Source organism: Varroa jacobsoni, unplaced genomic scaffold, assembly GCF_002532875.2.
Source record: "Varroa jacobsoni isolate VJ856 unplaced genomic scaffold, vjacob_1.0 contig00117, whole genome shotgun sequence".
Lineage (NCBI taxonomy): Eukaryota > Metazoa > Arthropoda > Arachnida > Mesostigmata > Varroidae > Varroa > Varroa jacobsoni.
In genome coordinates, this window is record NW_019214410.1 from 81,608 (window position 1) to 100,962 (window position 19,355).

Consider the following 19,355-nt stretch of genomic DNA (forward strand, 5'->3'; position numbering starts at 1 on the left):
CTTAAATCGGTAATCTCCAGAAGACTGCGGTCTATTGTGCAAAGGCGATAGACGATGTAAAAACGGATGCCTGGGATATTACGGGTCAAAACCCATATGTGACTTATTATAAACCTGTGAATGCCAATGATAGCTGCACAAAACAGCTCCGGCCGTTCATTCACGCTAGTCAGCGTAACGAAACCATCGCTCAGTCACCGTTGATGTATAATTTTTATATAAGATAAATCTCACTACTGCGTGAACATCGTTTAAAATGTTTTCTTTATGCGCAAGACGAGCGCCGCGAGCCATGCCATTACTATCCACCTCTGTACAATTCCACGAACGTTAACAATACTTACAATGATACCCAGGGTGTACGCGAGTTTAACAGTGATAGGTTCAACAGGCGTCAACGATGCACCAAAAACCACGTACGTGTGAAGGGGAGTTGGGGGTGAAAGGATTTGGCGTCTGCTTCGCCCAGTGAAAAATTAACAAACCGCTAAAGAACACTCGCTTGTAACCGAAGTTCGCCGTTAGTCATGGCTGTAATTCGGCGCGTTAACATCCAGCAATTTCAACCGATGGAGCCTTATCCAAGTTTGAAAAAGATTTTTGGCAATTTCCGCTCCCTAATCGATAGGTAGGCATTGCTGATGTCAAACGATTTGCGGTCGCCGATTTTCTTTTATCGAAAGCCTCAATAACATTGGCCACATCTTCGATGCGGCTTGACCTTTGGCCTCAAGTGACTTAAGGCTCATTTAAGGTCTTCTGAAATGATCTTTTCCCGTGCTACAGGCTCGTTGGTTTCAAACTTCATAACCGCACAATTTAGTCGACCATCATTCATATGAAATAACACTAACCAAAAAGTCCCCCTACTTGTCCTAAATAATAGAAGTTTATTGATTTCCTATGAAATGTCAGCGACATATACTGCGTTGCCTTGGAAATCCTTTGCTTTCTTAGTATCAGCTCCTTTCAATAGCTTGAAAGGTGAAAGCTGGACTTCCTTCCAATTGAAATGCCCTGGAGATTTGGCAACAAGTGTTGCGGCCTCGGCGCGATTCATTCTTAACCGGCATTGGTGAATCATTTGATTTTCCGCCAAGTTCACATCTGCTTCCGACATGTTTTATCCTGTTCATGTACAAGATATCAGATATTCTATATCAGATTCTAGAAACGAATTTTCCGACCTTGTGAAACAAATCTTGTTTGTCCAAGGTTTTTTTACGTACGTCAATTAGAACCATATCTTGAAATAAAGTATGGATAATAGTTTCCATATTTGGGATGTTAGTGGCTGTGAGAGCGCCCATGCCGTCTTCCGATAAAACACGAAATTACATACGTGTGCCGTTTTGTTATGTGATTGTTCCTTCCGATAAAGAAGTGATTAGTAGCCCGCTGTCGTGATCCTAGTAATAATTTTGGTTGAACTATAGACACTGTAAGTATTTTGTAATCATAAAAGGCGTTGAGGGCACCACTTAATTAAATTCGGAAAGCGCAGTTGTCAATAACGAACGACCTCGAGAGGGAGTTCTGTTCCGCTACAAATGCCTTTATCTCATCGAGGCTGGGGGGTCTCTAGTCCATCGTATAGAACACTTCTTTTACCGTGCTCTGATTTGGATGCTTGACTGCTGATAAAAAAAAACCCGTGTCAAAGAGGTCAGCTTGGAAACTAAATACTTCCTTGGCACCCAATCTATTTTATCGTCGGCCGTATATAATAATTAGATTTCTGCAGACTATACAATGGTGCTGTGTTAATACAGTTTCTTAGTTACATGTACGCCAAGGTTACGGTGAACTGTTGTCCTAAAGCCGCAGCGAATTTCGCCGATGCGATCAGGCTAGCATCGTTTTGCGCCGCGAAGAGATTTAACATGATTTTAATTGGACCGATCACCCATTTCTGAGTTGCAAAGAAAACTTACCATAATAAAACATGAATTCCTATCGTTGAATTTGACGCGCTTCCGCAAATTTAATATTTAAATGTAAATGATATGGGTTACAAATGGGTCGATTCATCTTGTGTCGAATGTCTACGTGCCTTAATTCAACAGGAAAATGAAATGTCTATCAGGCACTGGGTCGCACAATAAGAGCCCTTCGCCCAAATCATAAAGAACATCATGTGGGGCAATGCGGATCTCTCGCGGTTTTCAACCCTGTTGCTGCTGAGCTTATCGTCACAGCTTATACCAACTGTACCGTATTATATATATATATATATACACATTCTACCTTGGGTTTGTATGTACGAAAAGATACAATTGGTTTGAGAATAAACATTAACTTTAATAAAGTTAAGGTGCATCGGCTTTTAAGAGCTTGCAACTAACAACTTCATTACCTGGCCTCGAGCTAAATTACAAAAATCAGTTTTAGGTGTTCGCGGGGCTACCACTAAACAGTTGTAGATTTGTCAGTCTTATCAAGGAGCCCGTAACAGACGTACTATCGCCTACGATGCTGAAATACGCCAGTATTATTTTCTCTCTTTAAAGATAACATGTACGAGTACATATGGGATCCAGCTGATTTGCAAACATCACCATTGGACTAACTGAAAAATGTCTAGGACGTTAATGCAGCTGTTGCAGGATCTTGCGGTTCTAGTCCACCATCCGTAATTAATTTGTCCACTATGATTTGTCAAGCCATTAGAATAAACGTTCCGTCACACTGATAGAGCAAAATAGACAGTGCCGGTAGAAATTATAGATTTACCCTTTAGTCTCGCTTTATTCACGGACCTATTTATTGTATATATGTAAAACAGTGATTTTGTTGACTTTGTGATCACGTACGGGTATTGTCTCTTAGCTGGCAAAGCCCTTAGATTAAATGACATCATAGTAAACTGCTGGAAGTTTCCTTTTTTGCACCCGTAGCAACATTTCGGTAATCGCTTACATACATGTTTTCAAGCTTCATGCATACCGTTTCAGTCAAGGGCTACCTATTTTTTTTTTTTGGTTTAGCCTGACGAGTATAGAATAATAGGATACTGCTAAGTGCCAGCTCATTTGTTTATTCCAAAGTAGCTGTAGTAATCGGTAAATGTAGTAGTCGGCAGGTAGAAAACTGTAAGTATTTTAAAAATTTATAAGGGTAAGACTGTGCTTCCTTTCATCCTTAATGAATCCCTATGAACCGCTTTTGACACATATCAAAAAGTGCGAAAGCTTCTGTGAATAGATCAAAATAAAAGAATAGGTACTAATGAACTGACTCAAAAACCCTATGCAAATTCCGGCGTGTAGCGTTAGCTTGATCATATTTAAAGACGTGCATAGAAGTAAAAAATGATCTAATGATTCAGTTACTTTGTTTCAACTTGCGCTGCAATGAAAACACAGACGCGATTGATTTGAAAACGGCCTTAAGAAACTGAAAAAGGAATACATTGTTTAAAAAAGACACGCGACATATCAAAGTAGTGTAGTAGACGAGCATCGATTCATGATGAAATATTAGCAACAAAATGACATGTTGCTAACGAAATTCTTACTGAAGTCTCGGGGGTAAGTTTTGTTCCACAGTCAGAAATATCTACGCTGAAAACACACTGCGCAAAAAAGTCGATTTATTTTATGATAGCTCAGAAAGCTGTGAACAAAGCGAAGACTAGTAGTTTGAACGTAACTATATGCCGGATAGCTTTTACAGAAAACGTCGTCACTCTGTGCATGCATTGTGGAAAACTAATAGGTAGAGGTAAGCGTTCATCTATGGCTAGAGACGTATCCTCACTGCTACTGCCTGTCAGCTGTCATTTTTTACGTTTGATCATTCAGGTTGTATGAGCAACCTTGTAACCTCATACGTTGTATAGCTTATGGCCAGTGATAGGTGTTTCCCCTTTACATTTGACTGGCAATAGGGACCTTGAAGAAAGCTCATAGTAAAGGCATCACAAATCATTCAATAAAACTAGTTTTGACCGTAGATGCCTTTTTAATTGCATCCTTGAATTTGCTACCATCATAGCTTAGATTTAATGAGTTTATGAGGAAGCACATCTGATCAACAATGTCGTCGATACGTTTATGAATTGGTTTACCCGCCCCATGGCCGGCCTTCGTATCGATTAGGGATAAAAAGGGTCGCAAAGCGTCATCGTTGGGTTTCCCCGTTTGCTCACGATTTTCTTTAGATTCAACTGACGATCTGATCGTAGAGTTCATGTGGAAATTACTTTGACTCTGCGCACGATACTGTAATTCCGCTATGAATTTTAGTGAATGAGACGGCACAACTCGATCATCGTGGTCGGCAGTTGTAATCAGCAAAGCGGGGTAGTTCTCCAGAGACTGTGGTATATTGTGTAAAGGTGATATGCGATGAATGAATGCGAACTCAGTAGCGTTGTCCGGGCTACCATAGTCCGACACCCATGCGTGGCCAATAGTAAACTTGTGAAACCTTAGAAGATCTGCAACGGGAACGCCGGCAATTGCTGCCCCAAAAAGTTCTGGTCGTTGATTCACGCTGGCTAGCGTAACGAAGCCGCCATTCGAGCGGCCTGTCAACGTTAGGTTTGCCGCAGACGTATAATTGTTCTCTACGAGAAATCTTGCTGCTGCGTGAACATCGTCCAAGGTATTTTGTTTATACCTCAAACGGCCGGCGTCGTGCCACCGTTCGCCGTATTCACCGCCTCCGCGAACGTTAGCAATGCTCACAAAGAAACCGAGTGTGTAAACAAGCATGAGGTTGAATAGTGAAAACGTCGGTGTTAACGATGTACCGAATCCACCGTACACGTACATCAGTGCGGGGTTAGAACGACTTGGCGTTTGATTGGCGCGATGCATTATGTACATCGGTATCTTTGTATTGTCAGCACTGTTGAAGAACACCTGCTTGTATTTCAGGTCCTCAGTTGTCCACGACTTTAACTCAACTCTTTTGTACTCGACCAGTTGAGCAAGTGGGGTTCGATCCAGCTCACATCTATAGACTATCGTTGGGTTAGCAAATGAGACAAGCTGAAAAAACACTTCCGACAAATGTCGTTCGCCGCTCACCAAAGTAATGCTTCCGATGTCAAAGGGTAGTTTCTGCAGTCGTTCTCCTTTCATATTGAAAATCTCAATCACTGTGGCAACGTCTTCAATATAGCTGGCGATAAATTTGTTTCGACCCCTGACGTCAACCGACACCAAGGCCCTTTTTGGGTCCTCTGGAATGACCTCTTCCCATTTCTCCGGTTCATTGATATTGAGTTTGATCACAGCGTAATTCGGGCGATCGATATTAGTTCGCCAATAATAGGTATCCCCATCATTAGTTATGTACGATAGTTTTGAGGTAAACGTGCCCCTAATTGTTTTCAGCGGTGGAAGTGGTTTGAGCTCCGATGAAATATCGACGACGTACACCATATTACTGACGAGATCTGCGTATGTCTCGAGGATAAGCTTCGTTCCGCAATCAGAAACATCGACACGAGTTCTCCATCGAGGGTGATCCGGAAACTCGGCCACAAGTATATCCTCGCTTTGATTTCCGCCCAACCGATGATAGTAGATTTTTTGGTTTTCCGCTGCTTTGGCATCGGTACCCGACACATCGTGCCCTTTCCAATCGGGATACTGTCCATAAAAGAAACCCTTCTCATCATGCGCCCATGCCATGTTTGAGTACCGGACCCTTTCAATTCGATCAGGCAGATCCTGTTTGTCGGAAGTTCTTCTTATGTAGATCGTTCTCCAGTCAGAGCCGGACTTCGAAATGGCGTAAGCATAATAGTTGCCAGCTTTCGAAGGATACGCACCTGCTATGGCGACAGTACCGTCTTCCGAGAAAACGTTAGGATCAAGGAAAACTTCTGCTGACTCATCACTGAGTTCTTTTTTTCGATAAATCACCGACTGATTCTGTAACCCACTATTATGATTGTAGTAATAATAAGCGCCAACTTTTCGTGGCGCGGTGAATCTCTCATAATTATAAACAGCGCTCAGAGCATTTTTCATTTCTTGGCGAGAAACACACTCGTTAATAATAAACGGTTTCGAAATAGAATTTTGCGCTTTTACAAATGCCTTCGTTTCATCAGCATCAGGATTTTCCATCCAGCGATATACATCATCAACCTCGATTCCGTGAAGCACTTCTTTCACTTGGGCTCGCCTTGGCTTCGGGTATTTGAACGTAGGTAAAAGTCGCATGCTGAATCCGGCCCCGATTCGATCACCTAGAACTAACACTGTATTTTTTACACCCTATATATTTATCTATCGCTGTCAGGACACTGTCTTCATGCCACAATATGCAATCCACAGGCTGCGTGCAGCTATTGTCTGAACACTATTGCTTCTAGCAGCTGGAAGCCCAGATCCGTTACCTATGACCGGTAGCTGGTCTTGACGACTGAGCTTGTTCAGCGCGCCAATATTAAACTGATCGTCGGTTACTGCTAGACACCGCAGGCGACAGGCTACCCACTGTGACGTAGGGTGAGGGCCGCGATGGCAATCGTCGCGAGGAGGGCACCGCTAAACATAGACGCGAATGAAATGCCACATATCATCACGGGTAGATCGTCTGACGCCCGTTATGGCCACGAACAACGTGGCTACGTGTTGCGTACGTTGCCCCGTATAACATTTTTTTTTAAATACACTTTCATTGTAGCAAAATACTACCCGTTTAATAAAACGGGTGGTAGACATAGTAGACTTCTTGTCAAGCACTGTCATTCGTAGAGTTCCGAAAAATGAATTAAAAAAAGATACGGACCAAGAGTGCGCGCACGTGTATGCTTGTTGAGTCGGTTTGTCGCCTTTGGTCAGATTGACCCTTGACCACTTAATCAGCTCGTAGATAGTAACAGTCGCCGGAAATAAACAGCGCACAGATTGACCAAGTTTATTTTACGTATTGACCAACAAATGGTTAGTCATTACTATGAGATACAAAACGTTGTCCACTCGACATTGGATATCGGTCGACGCAAACGTTCGATGAATATAACGGTTTCGAACAGAAAAAAACAGGTATGTCCCTACAATATACGGCTATAGTTCAATTGGTGAATTCGCTACAAAAGAAAGATCGTCTCGCAAAGAAGAATGAGCAGGTACTTTGCAGCCTTTTTTCATTACCTCGCCTGACGGCTTTTATCTAGCCGTCACCTTAATTTAAATGCTAGTTTGGTTGTGTGCTTTAAAATGTATATGATTTTACGTTATGCTGGTTCCTTTCCGAGTTCATGGGAGAGTAACACGGCCCATAAATAATCATTATTGGACATCACGCAACAATGAAGATCAGATAATCCAGTAAGATAATTATGTAGTGGTTGTGTAAAAGTTATATTTTTTTTTACCTATTTTTTCTGAGGTGGTTATTTCGCAACGCTTTATGAGAAGTCAGCCACTGTACGAAAACAAACACACGCTATAATTTTATTGTTACACCATTGGACGTCGAGTATATTTTAACCTCAAGGAAGTTTGACCGGGGCCATGAAGATACGAGCAGCCCCTACCTGCATATCGGTGGAAAAACACCAATTAACTTGGCCAAGAAATCTGCATTTGTGGACGGTCTGATTAATAGAGACCCAGATTATAAGCACGTGTTCTCGTATTTCTTTTTGCTTCCAGTGTTCATTCAACGACAAATTATTAGGTAGATTACCAAGCAATTGCTGCGATTTGATCGAACGTTATTATCGACGTAAATATTATCTGTCACGAAAACTGGTTAACAACTTACAGTAGGCCGAAAGCGACAACATTTATTCATTCATTTGTAACTTTACGATTCTGGCTTTTAGTCAGATGGCGAACAGATCTATCGCAATACCAGACAGCGTATGATCTATAGTGTCGTTCCTACAAAACGTTAAATAAGACGTATTAACAAGTACTACTATCGTGTACTCAAGAGACGACAGAGGAAAGACAATTGTATGTTTTTCCCTAACAATCTCTGATTGTTTACTCGTATCACTGTGAACTTACCAGCTATAACGCGGAATATCATCACAACCGATGATATGCCTGAGTGTCCTGAAACCTAGAGACTTTCATTTGTATAGTCCTTCAAAAATTTCAATCGTTGCAAATAATAGGCAAGTGTTTACTAGAGCTTGTCATATAAATAAGCAATGAACAAATTGCTCACAAAGCTAAAGGGTCACTTAACAAGGGCAGCGAACGACTGATGCGTTACAGAGCCGTCTCTGCCATTCTCTATCAAACGCTTTTGCACATATACTCTACATATATATATTTGAGTACGTATAACTAAGGAAGATCTAGTCCGGTAATAAGTCAAATAGATGAGTTGTATTTTTCTGAAGTTTGTCATTAAAGCTAATCTGTAAAAGCAGATCTGCAAAGCGGATGCCGGTTCATTTTTTTTTTTCAATAACTTTTTTGTTAACGATGTTGCAATAATCGTTCCAACAGCTTCGACGTGCTCCACATATAGTTCAGGACTGTTGAATGATTTCTTTAATTATAGAAGATGGCCATAATAGAGGATTTTAATAATGCTGCGTTATGCTAATTTTCTAGCGTGCGATACCAAAAGCGCGAAAACGATCAATACCTGTATGAACAGGACTTTAGTTACAAACAGGACATTCACATTTAACAATGGAGACCCACGATATAATAGGACGGGTGCGTAAATATCGCGGCGATAAGAACCGGTACGAATGTAAGCTAATTTTCAGTCTCTCATTATCGGCGATCTGCTCAATAGAATTAATAGAAAACTTAGAAATGCCTGCGTACATTGACTTACGAGAGCAACTGTAGGCAAAATAATGATGGCCCATTTATTAATTCTTGGTAGCTTAATATTGAGATAATCTACTGTCTATAAGGATTTTAGAAGATATTTTGACTAATGGTGTTCCTCTATAAGGCAGCCGCTTCTATGATCAAAAAAAGTTTTCGCCATTTCTAAATTTAGTAAGAATGTATCTAAAAATATGTATAGTAGATTTAATAATAACAGATAGATTTCATTGCAAATCAGCGTACTGAAAGCGAAAAAAAAAAAGTTTGGGTAGATTTCATTTAACGCCTTCGTTGTCGGCAGCGTTTAAAGCGTCATTTAATATTGATAGACTTCATGCCGTGCTCAGTTGCTTACAGATTTTTTTTTTTTGATAAGATGCATTTACCACTTTGTAAACTCCGATGGTGACTCTCTGTTTCGGTTGATTTCTTTTGGCAAATAGTAAATTGTGTCTGTGTCAGGCAGTGGCTGCCAATAGCTAAATACACCTTTTGGCAGCAACAGGGTGTCGCCTATTATATTACATTCAAAATAAAAGAAAAATTGTTAAAAATCTAATATCGGCTCATATACAGTTGTAGTTGTTACCAAGTATATGTGTAAAATCCAGGTGGAAACGAAAGTACATGAAACAATCGTTAAGTCCAGAGCCCTTGCATTTATGAAGTCTGTCAACAAAATGAATTTGTTAAGGTTTGGATACAATAATATCACGTGCTCCATCAGATACTGGCTTAACTGCGACAATCTGCTTTCAAAGACGTTCGAGTGTCTCCCGTAATGGCGGAAACGGTGGTGCTCTTGACATGCTCTGCCGTCGGCAAACTTTAAATCTGGTCACAATTCTTGTGCTGAGACACTGAAAAGCTATATCTATAAATGGTATCTTTGAAGCCCATGAAGGGAACTTTGTACAGAAGAGACAAGCAAATTCATTAGGTCAAGACGATTCGACTGTTTATTCCAAAGAAAAAAAAGGAACTGTTTATGTGAATGGTATTGGCTTTACGTTTAATGGTGGGTGGTATATCTTGTGAATTTACAGTCAAAACGTGTTTGTGCACCAAATTCACTTTATAGGGAGGGACACGTGATGGTCTAGATTGGAAACTAATGCTGTTTCATGCTGGAAGCCAACCATCGGAAGCGTTTATTTATATCATCATAGCACTCTCTATCCAATCGGCGTGGACCTAACTCCACATTTAACCAACCTATGTTGATTTCCTTACCACTGACTAAAGGACGCAATAATTTAATTAATGAAAAGATAGGTACTTTCTTCCCTTTAGGAGCCGCTTGTTTTTCACACGTATTGTCCTACAGCTCATTAGCTCTGTCTAACAAGACTCAAGCGCATATAGTGAAAGAAACGAATTGACTATCTACACGCATATATATATATGGTAATTCCAAAGAGTTCATAACTCTGCGGTAAATAGTAAAATTTAAATATCGTTTAAAGCAAAAAAAGTTAAAATAGGAACTAGCAGAATCTGCTTATCGATTGCAGGCCACTGGATAAAAGAACAACGAAGGGTTTTTCGGACATAGAAATCAGTTGCCGCATAGCCGACGTGTAATTCTAATCGGTGGCAACTTAGTTGGCAAGGTGTATGCAGCCATGGCAGACTCGTTAGCGGGAGTTTGGCGCTTAGAGAGCAGTGACGATTTTGAAGCGCTAATGGCTTCGTTTGGTGTCGGCTTAATCATGAGAAAACTGGCAATTAAAACTGTACCTACATTAACCATACTAATAAAGGTAAGACTGATCTATCGTTGCTTAAAGCCCCTTTAGAACTTGCATAGGTAACACAACTAAGTTGGCTTTTAAATATCAAACAGTCTACGGATTAATATAATTCAACCTAACAGGACTGTTATGAAATAATCTATTGCGCGAAATGTTCGATATATCCTCTCAGCCGGCCAATGCATGTTTCTATCTGCCAACAACTAGCAAGACCATATAGTACTGCCACTACGGTCGGCCATGATATTGAACAGTGCAAGTGTATTTCACTGAAAATTTCCATTTGGAACATTGTGATTTGCAGCAACCTCGTCATATCTGGTTATATAGAGTTGTATTCTTAACGCAGTGCTGAAATTAACGCCCGAAGATCGCCCTAGTACTTGCATTACTCCGTATTATAAAGTTTAGTCAACGACTAACGCTTCTAACGTATCTTAGCGCGTAATCCAGCGGCACGTTGATCGTCTATAGATTCCACCCACAAAGTATGTGGGCTTTTACAACGGTTGACAATAAAGATGTACTTTTTAAGTAAACCAGTGCGCTTGTTAAAAGCGCTCTAACGTCGTATCAGGTCACACAAGGTTACAGTATTCGTGCTTTCTATATAAACCTGTGAATTTTATGTAAACACGGAATTTCACGCAGGGGTAGAATGAAAAATTTGCTTGACGTTTATCTACTGACATACGTATGTTGTGTGCTTTAATCGCGACCGTAAGATGGGAGCTAGGCTCCGCTTGGAAATTGCCTCGAGTAATTAGCAAAAACTGATCCGAGAACAAAATATTGTTGCTGAGAAAGAGCGCCCAATCTGTAACGTCTAATATATGTATTCTTCTGTTCTTTTTCTGTATTAGGAAAAAGGTAGCTGCAAGCATTCTAGCGTATGACACAGGAACGTATATTATAAAAATAGTCTGTGTTTAGCGTTCACTTCATAATATTGATAGCAACGACCAGCCAGGTAGTTGATTCAGACCCGTGAGCGTGTCGATAAAAAATGACTGAAACCAAAAACTATCCGTTGTCAAATATTAGCATTGTTATTTTTCCAGTGTTGCCTATACGTCTCGTGATTTATCAGCCTGAGAATGAGGTCGCACAAATTTGATAGCTTTCACCGTTAAATACGGAAGACGCGTGGCAAAGAAGTTTCGGAAGCGTTCAGTATTTAAATAGGTTATAGGGCATAACAACGAAGATCTCTACAAAGCTAAAACCAACGGCGTGACGACATGACGAAAGTCTGTCGACGGACATATCTTTCTTTGTTGGCATAGCTGCAGCGTAAACAGCCGAGCCCATTATGAGATAGTGTTTCCTCTGTAGTTGTAATTCAGCAACCCCTAACGCCGATTATTTAACACTTGTCTTTTACATGTGCGTTATTCAAGTCAAGCCGTAAAAATACATCGTATGCGCAGTGTGGCCTTTATTACCAGTGAAGTGCCGCGTTCGGGGAAGAAATTGACGACGAGTATGTAAGAAGTTGAAGTCGTCGCGACGTTGACAATGCAAAGATAGGAAAATGGGCACTTCCACTGAAACTCTTTTGATGACGGTGGCTGTAGTAGGTTAAGAAGCACTGCGCCCTACTGAAGAGATCTGAGTCACGAAAAGTAAGACACTTGTTGTTGCGTGTTTTAGAAAAAGCTAATTGTTAGCTGGACTGCACGGAACTTGCTTGTGTTCTTTCGTGCTGCATACGTCACGACGCAGACTGGTGCACGTGAGAACGTCGAGGGCATTTTTCATGAAGCTACCTCGGTCAGAGATTCGGCATACAATGGAGCGCAGGACAAGTTAACCCGCCCGCCCTTGAGCATCGAAGCCTCGCTTCAGTCTTCTGACAGTCGAAAAAATGGGTGTCTTCGGTTCTTTCAACCAAATGCCATATTGGCAGGGTGCCTTACAAAAGCAGATATTGTCCAGTAGAATTGCGAGCACATGGAATTCTTTTGATATCTTACTAGTTTGCTTATCGATCCCTTATAGGTTAGAGGATCTCCGTGAAACTTGCCCGATGGCAACCTACTGTGTTAAACAAGAACTAAGAAATTTGTTTCTCATGGTAGCCGAACCTTTTTCCAGGACTAGCGTTCTAATGGTATCTAATTTAGTTTCTGCTAGATTGTTCGAAATCTCTACAGCCCAGTGTCTCTCAAACTAACCCAAGTCACATTCGCATTCAATCTGGGTATCGTAGAAATACGTTGTGACAAACTAATCTACAGAACCATTTGTTGCAACAGTTTAACTTGTAGAAAGTAGGATGTACGTGATCATTTTACGTGCAGGGCGTTCTTGATCTTCGAGCCTTCAGTTGTGCCGTCGTTGCAGATCCATGTTGATAGGCATATTTATGGAATCTACAATGTTATGTATACGTTGTAGTCTGATGTTGATATTTAGGACTCCTTTTAAATTTGAACGATTCATGTTGGGTCGTTTATCGTAGCGGATCTCCGCCCGTCCGCTTTTCTGGTATTATTTTTGCCCGAATAATCGCTGTTTTCTTTAAAAATTTTAAGAAGCATTTCCATCAAACAAATTGGAAGAGCGAAAAGGAATGAAAATTCCCCATATTTTTATTATTATTATTATTATAGACTTTTGGCCGAAAATTTGATTTTCGTTTTTTTCTTTTTTGAATTTTTCGACGTGGACATCGTTAACAAAGAGATTACACATGTCAGTATTGGTTGACACACGCCTACTGCTAAAAAACAAAGTGAGCTATAATACATTTCATAGAAACCTGTTTTAGTTCTATTTATTTATTGTTTAGATACTATTCTACATACAAAAATCTTGTTTTTCTATTCAGAACGACAGTGAATGGGAGATTTGTACCGAGGTTTGGTCTAACACATGGACGACGAAATTCGAAATTGGCAAGGAATTCGACGAGAAATTACCAAACGGTAAAAAGGTTAGTAGCAAAAAAATTTCTAGGGGGAAATTGTCTGTGAGCATTGCTTTCCACTCAGCACAACGCTTATATAAACCATTGCTTGTCAGTGTTGTACAAATACTATAGGACACATTAGCCAGATACTAATTAAGCAAATGAACAGACTTCTCTCATAGATCCTATTGTAAAGATGCCTCTATTTAAAAAGATTATAGCTTCGATTTTCTATGTGAAGTCTAATATTAATGGTGGTAGTAAGTTTCTTTCCTATACGTTTTATCGATTGTTCATTTCACACCGTTCTTATTATCTTTCTAGACTAGTGATGCGTACGTTTTTTTCTAGCCTAATTTAACCTTTACAAAAACAAATTACAAGACCTTTGAGTATTTTTTTTTGAAACACGCGTTGTTAACTTACCACAGGGGAACTATCTTTATTCCAATAAATAGTACTTCAGCTGCTAATATATATCTACTATTTTCGTAAGCAATTCTCATGGTTCGATAGGTAATGCGGCGTTCGTCATCATGATCAAACACTTCCAACTGGCAATAAAAACGAAAATGTAGTTGTTACCTAATAGCTTATTGCCCAGGTCGAACGGTCGCTAACTTGGTACGTGTATGGGAACACAGATCGTTTCATTCGGATTTTTTCCGCTATGGAAAGCAGTGCACTTTCCCAGAAACAAACAGTTTTAATGTCTCGTTCGTTACACGAGTCTTTACAAAAAGAATTCTAGGCAATCAATATAAGACGCAACTTCCTCTAAACGGGTGGTCCAGTATATTGGGAAAGAATAAACTTTATGCCTGAAATTATCCCAATATGACCTACGATGAAATAGCGCGGAAAGAGTCTTATACTTAACTAACTAGCGAAAACTTCTTCTTCGTTTTTTAACTAATACGAAAGCTAGCAGTAGGACACGCCAGGTATCAATCAATATATTAAACCTACTAATATAATTAAGCATCGCAGACTAAACGCAGTTGTTTCGATCGATAAAGTTTACGAAAAAGCAGCTGTTTGTATTAAACGTCCTCCCGTCGCTAGCTGTTTGCTCAGTGTGTAGTGTCATTTGGAAGTGGATCACTAGAAGCATGTTGAAAACTTATTTAGCACCAGATCACCCAAGGCTATGAAGTTACTTTTAGATTAATTCTATTTCAGAAATATCTTTTGCTGAATATGCATTGTGAAGTAAGTTCTACCATTGTGTTAACGGTTCTTAATTCAGCCGGATCGCTTGATGAATTCAGAGAATTGGATGTCTGGCTTATATCATACGCGCACCGTGCACGTCTGGCATGAGAACGTCCTCGCATGCTCTTGTTCTGAAGTCAATTAATAGCTCTGAATTCGCGTTGTTTAGGTAGATGTTACACGAGTCGAGTAATGCAGTTAGTTATTCCCAGATCCCAAAACGCTAGCTTAACACAATGTCCAAGCACGTAAAGAAATCGTAGTTGTTGTTAAGTCCGTCTCAGTCGAACCATAGCAATCCTGCATACGGCAAGGTATTTTCAGCTGATTTCACATCCATTCCTTAATTACTAAAGTAATTTAGACTAAGGAAGTTATACGACATCAACTTCGCAGCAGTCTCTAAAATACAACTCAGATACACGGCCTTTGTAACGCTTTGTACTTTGTGCTGTACAATATTACGTATATATCTTAATTTGAGACCGAATAGCGTGCGATAGAATAAGCCTATCAATATTTTGATGTGGACAAATCTTCCCCCAGCAAGTTTTGGGGTTAAATGATCATGTAAGCCTAGCCTATACGAATTCTACGGCGTATTTACGCTATTGCGCATGTTTATATTAACGTTATAATATATATATGTATATATATATATATATATATATATATATATAATATATATATAAGCTGCTATTATTATAAGCTATAGTAAAATACTAGTGGTGTTATCGGCGCTAGCATGGGGGATGCTAAGTGTCGAAGCGCCGCTTGGACACAGCTCCTGGTAAAGCACGTTCGGTAAGCTGAGTGTTTGTAACTCTATTTTTATGCATTGGATATATAGGTGAGGTTCGTATGCAGCGTCGTTGATCAATGTCTTGTACAGCGCCAGATAGATTCGAAATATCCGACGAACATCACCAGGTAATACAGCTTGTTTGTTTTACTTTCTTATACTGACACTCCACATCCCAGGTGAGCACATGTTGCGGACTATGGAATCATTTTAGTACCACTGGACAGTTATTATGCCATCGTAACTGCAAAGCTTGAGCATACCGTGTCAAAGGTATTATAGGTCTGTTTGTTTGATAAACTCATCTCAGGACCATCTGAACTTGCTAAAACTCCGTAATTTACGCAGGTGGGTAGAGAAATCAACGCTCATAACGCGCATTCAACACAAGAACGTGATTTGCGTTCGCCGCTATACCAAAATAAGCCTGCCGTTACCAACAACTGAATGACAACGTACCAATATTTGAGCTCCTTATAGATTGAAGTAGATAAAGATAGCAACCTCAAAATAGCCCCAATCTTCTCTTTCCGATTCGGGGATATATCGGCTTATAATAATTGATTACACAAAGGCACATGATCTTCAAATGGGAGAAACCTGAAGTGACGTTGTAAGGACATCGGTAACTGCGCATAGTGACGGACGGGCCTCTGCTCATAGGTAAAGAACACCGATTTGCTTGTTCAGTCGTTTACATGTTGAGTTCTATTGATATTTGTTTGCCATTAGAAAGTTGACGCATTTTTTCTTTAAAAAATGCGTCAACTTTCATCGCTTTTAATGCAGACACTGACCCTTTTCATGTAGAGTAATCAGAAATAATAAATTGACGTTTATAAACGATTCCCTAGCCTAAACGAATATTATATAGAAAATGTAACAAACTCTCTTCTGACGCTCATTTCTTGATTGGCTCTTCGAGTAAATCGTCCCCTTTCGAAGCCGTGGTAGACGGTGCTTCATGCTGGTCACGCTGTGGAGTGCTGGTCACCTAATCTTCTCATTGATTGCGACCTGCCTTTCATTTTGTAATTTTCTTTGTAATGGTCATCGACCGAAACACTGGAATGCTAACACAGGGGCACTGATAGGCACTTAGATACTTACCTATATCTTAATAACATAGTATATGAGCTACAGTGTAGCGAGAAGTGTAACGCCAAGCGTGTTAATCTAGTGAATGTTTTATCAAAACAAAGCTGCGATCATTTCTCACATCGTTTAGTTACCGGACTAACAACGCTAGTAGAATTTGGGCTGTGAAATGTTTTTATTTGTTGTTGTCGTCGTCGTCGTCGTAAGCTGTCACGGCCTATAACACCGTTCTTCATAACATTGTCACTAATCCCGATACTCTAAATATTCGAAAAGTATTCGTGCCATGTCTAGAACGTCTAGGTAGCGTTCGCTCTGTCCTGTTATAACTCACTGCATAGTACCGCCAGCGACTATTTCTCTTGTTTGTTCTCACTGTTAGTTCTTGCTTTTCTAGCCAGGCTCTCGGTTACCTTCTAAAACCATTGCAATTTCCTATGGCAAACAAAAGCTGCACGAGATTGAGAAATGCCATCGACACGGCTAGTAACAACCAGGGCACTGTTGTTCCTATGAAGATGACATTGTTGTTAGCTAGCTAGTGCTAGACTGAATCATTTCTACTGATTTTCGTGTTGCAGCTTCGTGTCAGCGAGGCCAATGAATGAATCTTGCGTTGTATTGTACAGTGTGATGGCTTAATTTTAATGGAACAACTACTAAGAGAACGAAGAACTAATGAAAATGTAATTTTTCAGTCAACTTTTTAATAACTACCATTTCGTAGTTCCATAGTGTATACAGTGGGCTTGACGGCCATTGAAATAATGATTATGCGTGGAAGATGTGCATAGATGTATCTAAAGGTACGTCATATCGTCCCCTAACGCTGCCACGTGCATTGGGCTTAATGTAATTCTTTCGAAACAGACCAAATATCTGAACGATCATCAACCGAGTTCATAACCGAGTTGAGCAATTCCGTCAGTTTCACTTAGGTGAATTTGGTTTTTGCTTACTAAATTTTTTATTTATAATTTTTTTTTGCTGTACAACCTGTTTTAGTAGACAGGGCGAAAACGTAACATTGCAGTATAGAAGCATAATTAATTTGACATTTGTAACGCCTATATTTTGCCAGTAAAATACTAGAATTTGCTACTATATTTTATTTTGTATTTTGAAAAATGTCCGTCATTTGGCATTTTTCGATAGTATTCATTGCTCAATTTATCGGGATCAAAAAATCCAGTTCGATAAACACAGGCGTTTTCGGAAATGGCTTCCTATACAAAGATATCGCAACGACAAGTGTTCGTTGTTTTGTTGAAACATATCTTCACAGCTACCACTATCATCACCATTTAACTCACTGTAACTTCTTTGAAAAGGCTAAACGCAAAATGTCCTTGGAAGGTCAATATATGCCTGCCGAAACATTTTCGTCCATGTTCATTTAGTGTATAATGCGTAAGTAAAAACAAAAATGAACGACAGGCCGACAGCCAAGCTGCTTGTTGTAGCTCAATTGTAGTACAGCCTATTCGGCTAGTACGTCGAAAACGTGTTGATAGAAAAAATGCATGTTGGCCCGCACAATGCCTTGTTGTATCATCATCATCATTGTGTTTGTGTAAATCATTGCGATAAGGTAGAGTGACGTACACGTAGTTCCACTCGAATATGAAAACTCTGAAAATCCCATTTCCTAGGTAATTGTTTCAACTGTGCATACTTCTGTGTGCAACAATTTCATAAGACCATCTACTTTGTCACTGACTTCAAATAGGCAACGATGTCATGTCCAGCTTTTGCCTAGTTAGAGAGGCAAATAGCACCTAAATAAACCCCGAAAATACGCGCTAATGGATAGTAAGCATTTGATGCTTCATGCAAACTAAGGGTTGATGTCGAGGGTATTCGGTTCGGAAAGGAAAATCTGTGTCGCGGATCCAGTTCAGTTAGTTTATCTTCACCTGCCCCTATGCAAGCTTTCATAGGCTTCGGTAATAACGATATTGTTCGTCACAATAAGGTATCATTTCATGATTCATATGCATGACTGTTGCGGACTGATGAAACGAAAACTCACTTGTGTGCAACGGGTGCCTATAAATCACAGTTTTGTTCAATTCTAGGTTAGGATCCTTGCGTGTACATTACAATTCGAAGATTAGAGGTGATAAGACTCGGGTAACCACTCCTTACCTGCATCGATACGGGTCAAACCCATGTCGAACCTCGATTTTACGAGCAAGTTTGCAAAGGCAGTATCTTCGGAATCGTGATCTGATCGTTGAGCATTTGTAGAGCTTCACTAAAACATCTTTTATCTTTCCAGATATAATACCGACGAGTTAAATAAATCACAGTTACTTTTCCACAAAGCGTTACGTCTGATTATTTTTTTACTTTCTTCAGTTTAAAGTTGAAACATACGAACTGTTGGTAGTTAGCAAAGTTATAGCTTGAAAAATATCCGTAGAAAAATCGAAATCGTACTTAGCAGATGAACGCTGTTTATTGAAGCAGTGTAATTTTGTGAGTCTGATGAAACGCTAGAAATTACTTGCCAATGGCTAAAGTAGAGCTGATCTAGAAATACTTATTTAAACACGAAAGTATTCGCAAAAGGCATAGGTTTACCTACATCTCCTTATATCGTGGATCCCGCAAGGATCTCAGTTTGAATCAGGCTCGACATTGCTAAAGGCATCCCCGCATCTGACCAAATTATTTTTAACGTGTGCTCGAATTGTGGTGAGTAAATAGGCAAGCCTGTCCCGTCGATAATTAACTACAGATTATTAGCATCATCGATTCGAAAGACGGAATCCGGAATAGGCTGTAAGATCCGGGTG

At 39.9% G+C, this 19,355-nt stretch overlaps 1 protein-coding gene and 1 pseudogene across 5 annotated transcripts; one reads left to right on the forward strand and one right to left on the reverse strand.

Moving 5' to 3' along the window:
* Positions 1 to 3,926: 3,926 nt before the first annotated feature.
* Positions 3,927 to 6,182, reverse strand: LOC111270770 (prolyl endopeptidase pseudogene; annotated as a pseudogene).
* A 745-nt stretch (positions 6,183 to 6,927) lies between these two features.
* LOC111270766 (sodium/calcium exchanger regulatory protein 1) lies at positions 6,928 to 18,881 on the forward strand. Of its 5 annotated transcripts, none has more exons than XR_015315076.1 (6): positions 6,928 to 7,010; positions 10,286 to 10,534; positions 13,359 to 13,463; positions 15,505 to 15,584; positions 15,805 to 16,119; positions 18,633 to 18,682. XR_015315076.1 is itself a non-coding variant. In XM_022851167.2 (6 exons), the coding sequence occupies exons 2-5, from the start codon at positions 10,397 to 10,399 to the stop codon at positions 16,071 to 16,073; spliced, it is 366 nt and encodes a 121-aa protein (XP_022706902.1). In that variant the 5' UTR covers positions 6,928 to 7,010; positions 10,286 to 10,396; the 3' UTR covers positions 16,074 to 16,119; positions 18,633 to 18,763. The 5 variants fall into 5 exon arrangements, 4 of the variants coding, with proteins under 4 accessions (XP_022706902.1, XP_086828750.1, XP_086828752.1 ...); XM_022851167.2 differs by having other exon boundaries at positions 16,031 to 16,119; positions 18,633 to 18,763; XM_086972624.1 differs by lacking the exon at positions 15,805 to 16,119 and having other exon boundaries at positions 18,633 to 18,881.
* The last annotated feature ends 474 nt before the right edge of the window (positions 18,882 to 19,355 follow it).

Excerpts from the sequence above, each read along its gene's own strand:
- LOC111270766 (XM_086972624.1), top strand. The coding sequence starts at position 10,397 with ATGGCAGACTCGTTAGCGGGAGTTTGGCGCTTAGAGAGCAGTGACGAT. Across the intron at positions 13,464-15,504 it reads AATTACCAAACGGTAAAAAG|GTGAGGTTCGTATGCAGCGT; the intron begins GTTAGTAGCAAA and ends TTGGATATATAG. Across the intron at positions 15,585-18,632 it reads TATCCGACGAACATCACCAG|GTTAGGATCCTTGCGTGTAC; the intron begins GTAATACAGCTT and ends GTTCAATTCTAG.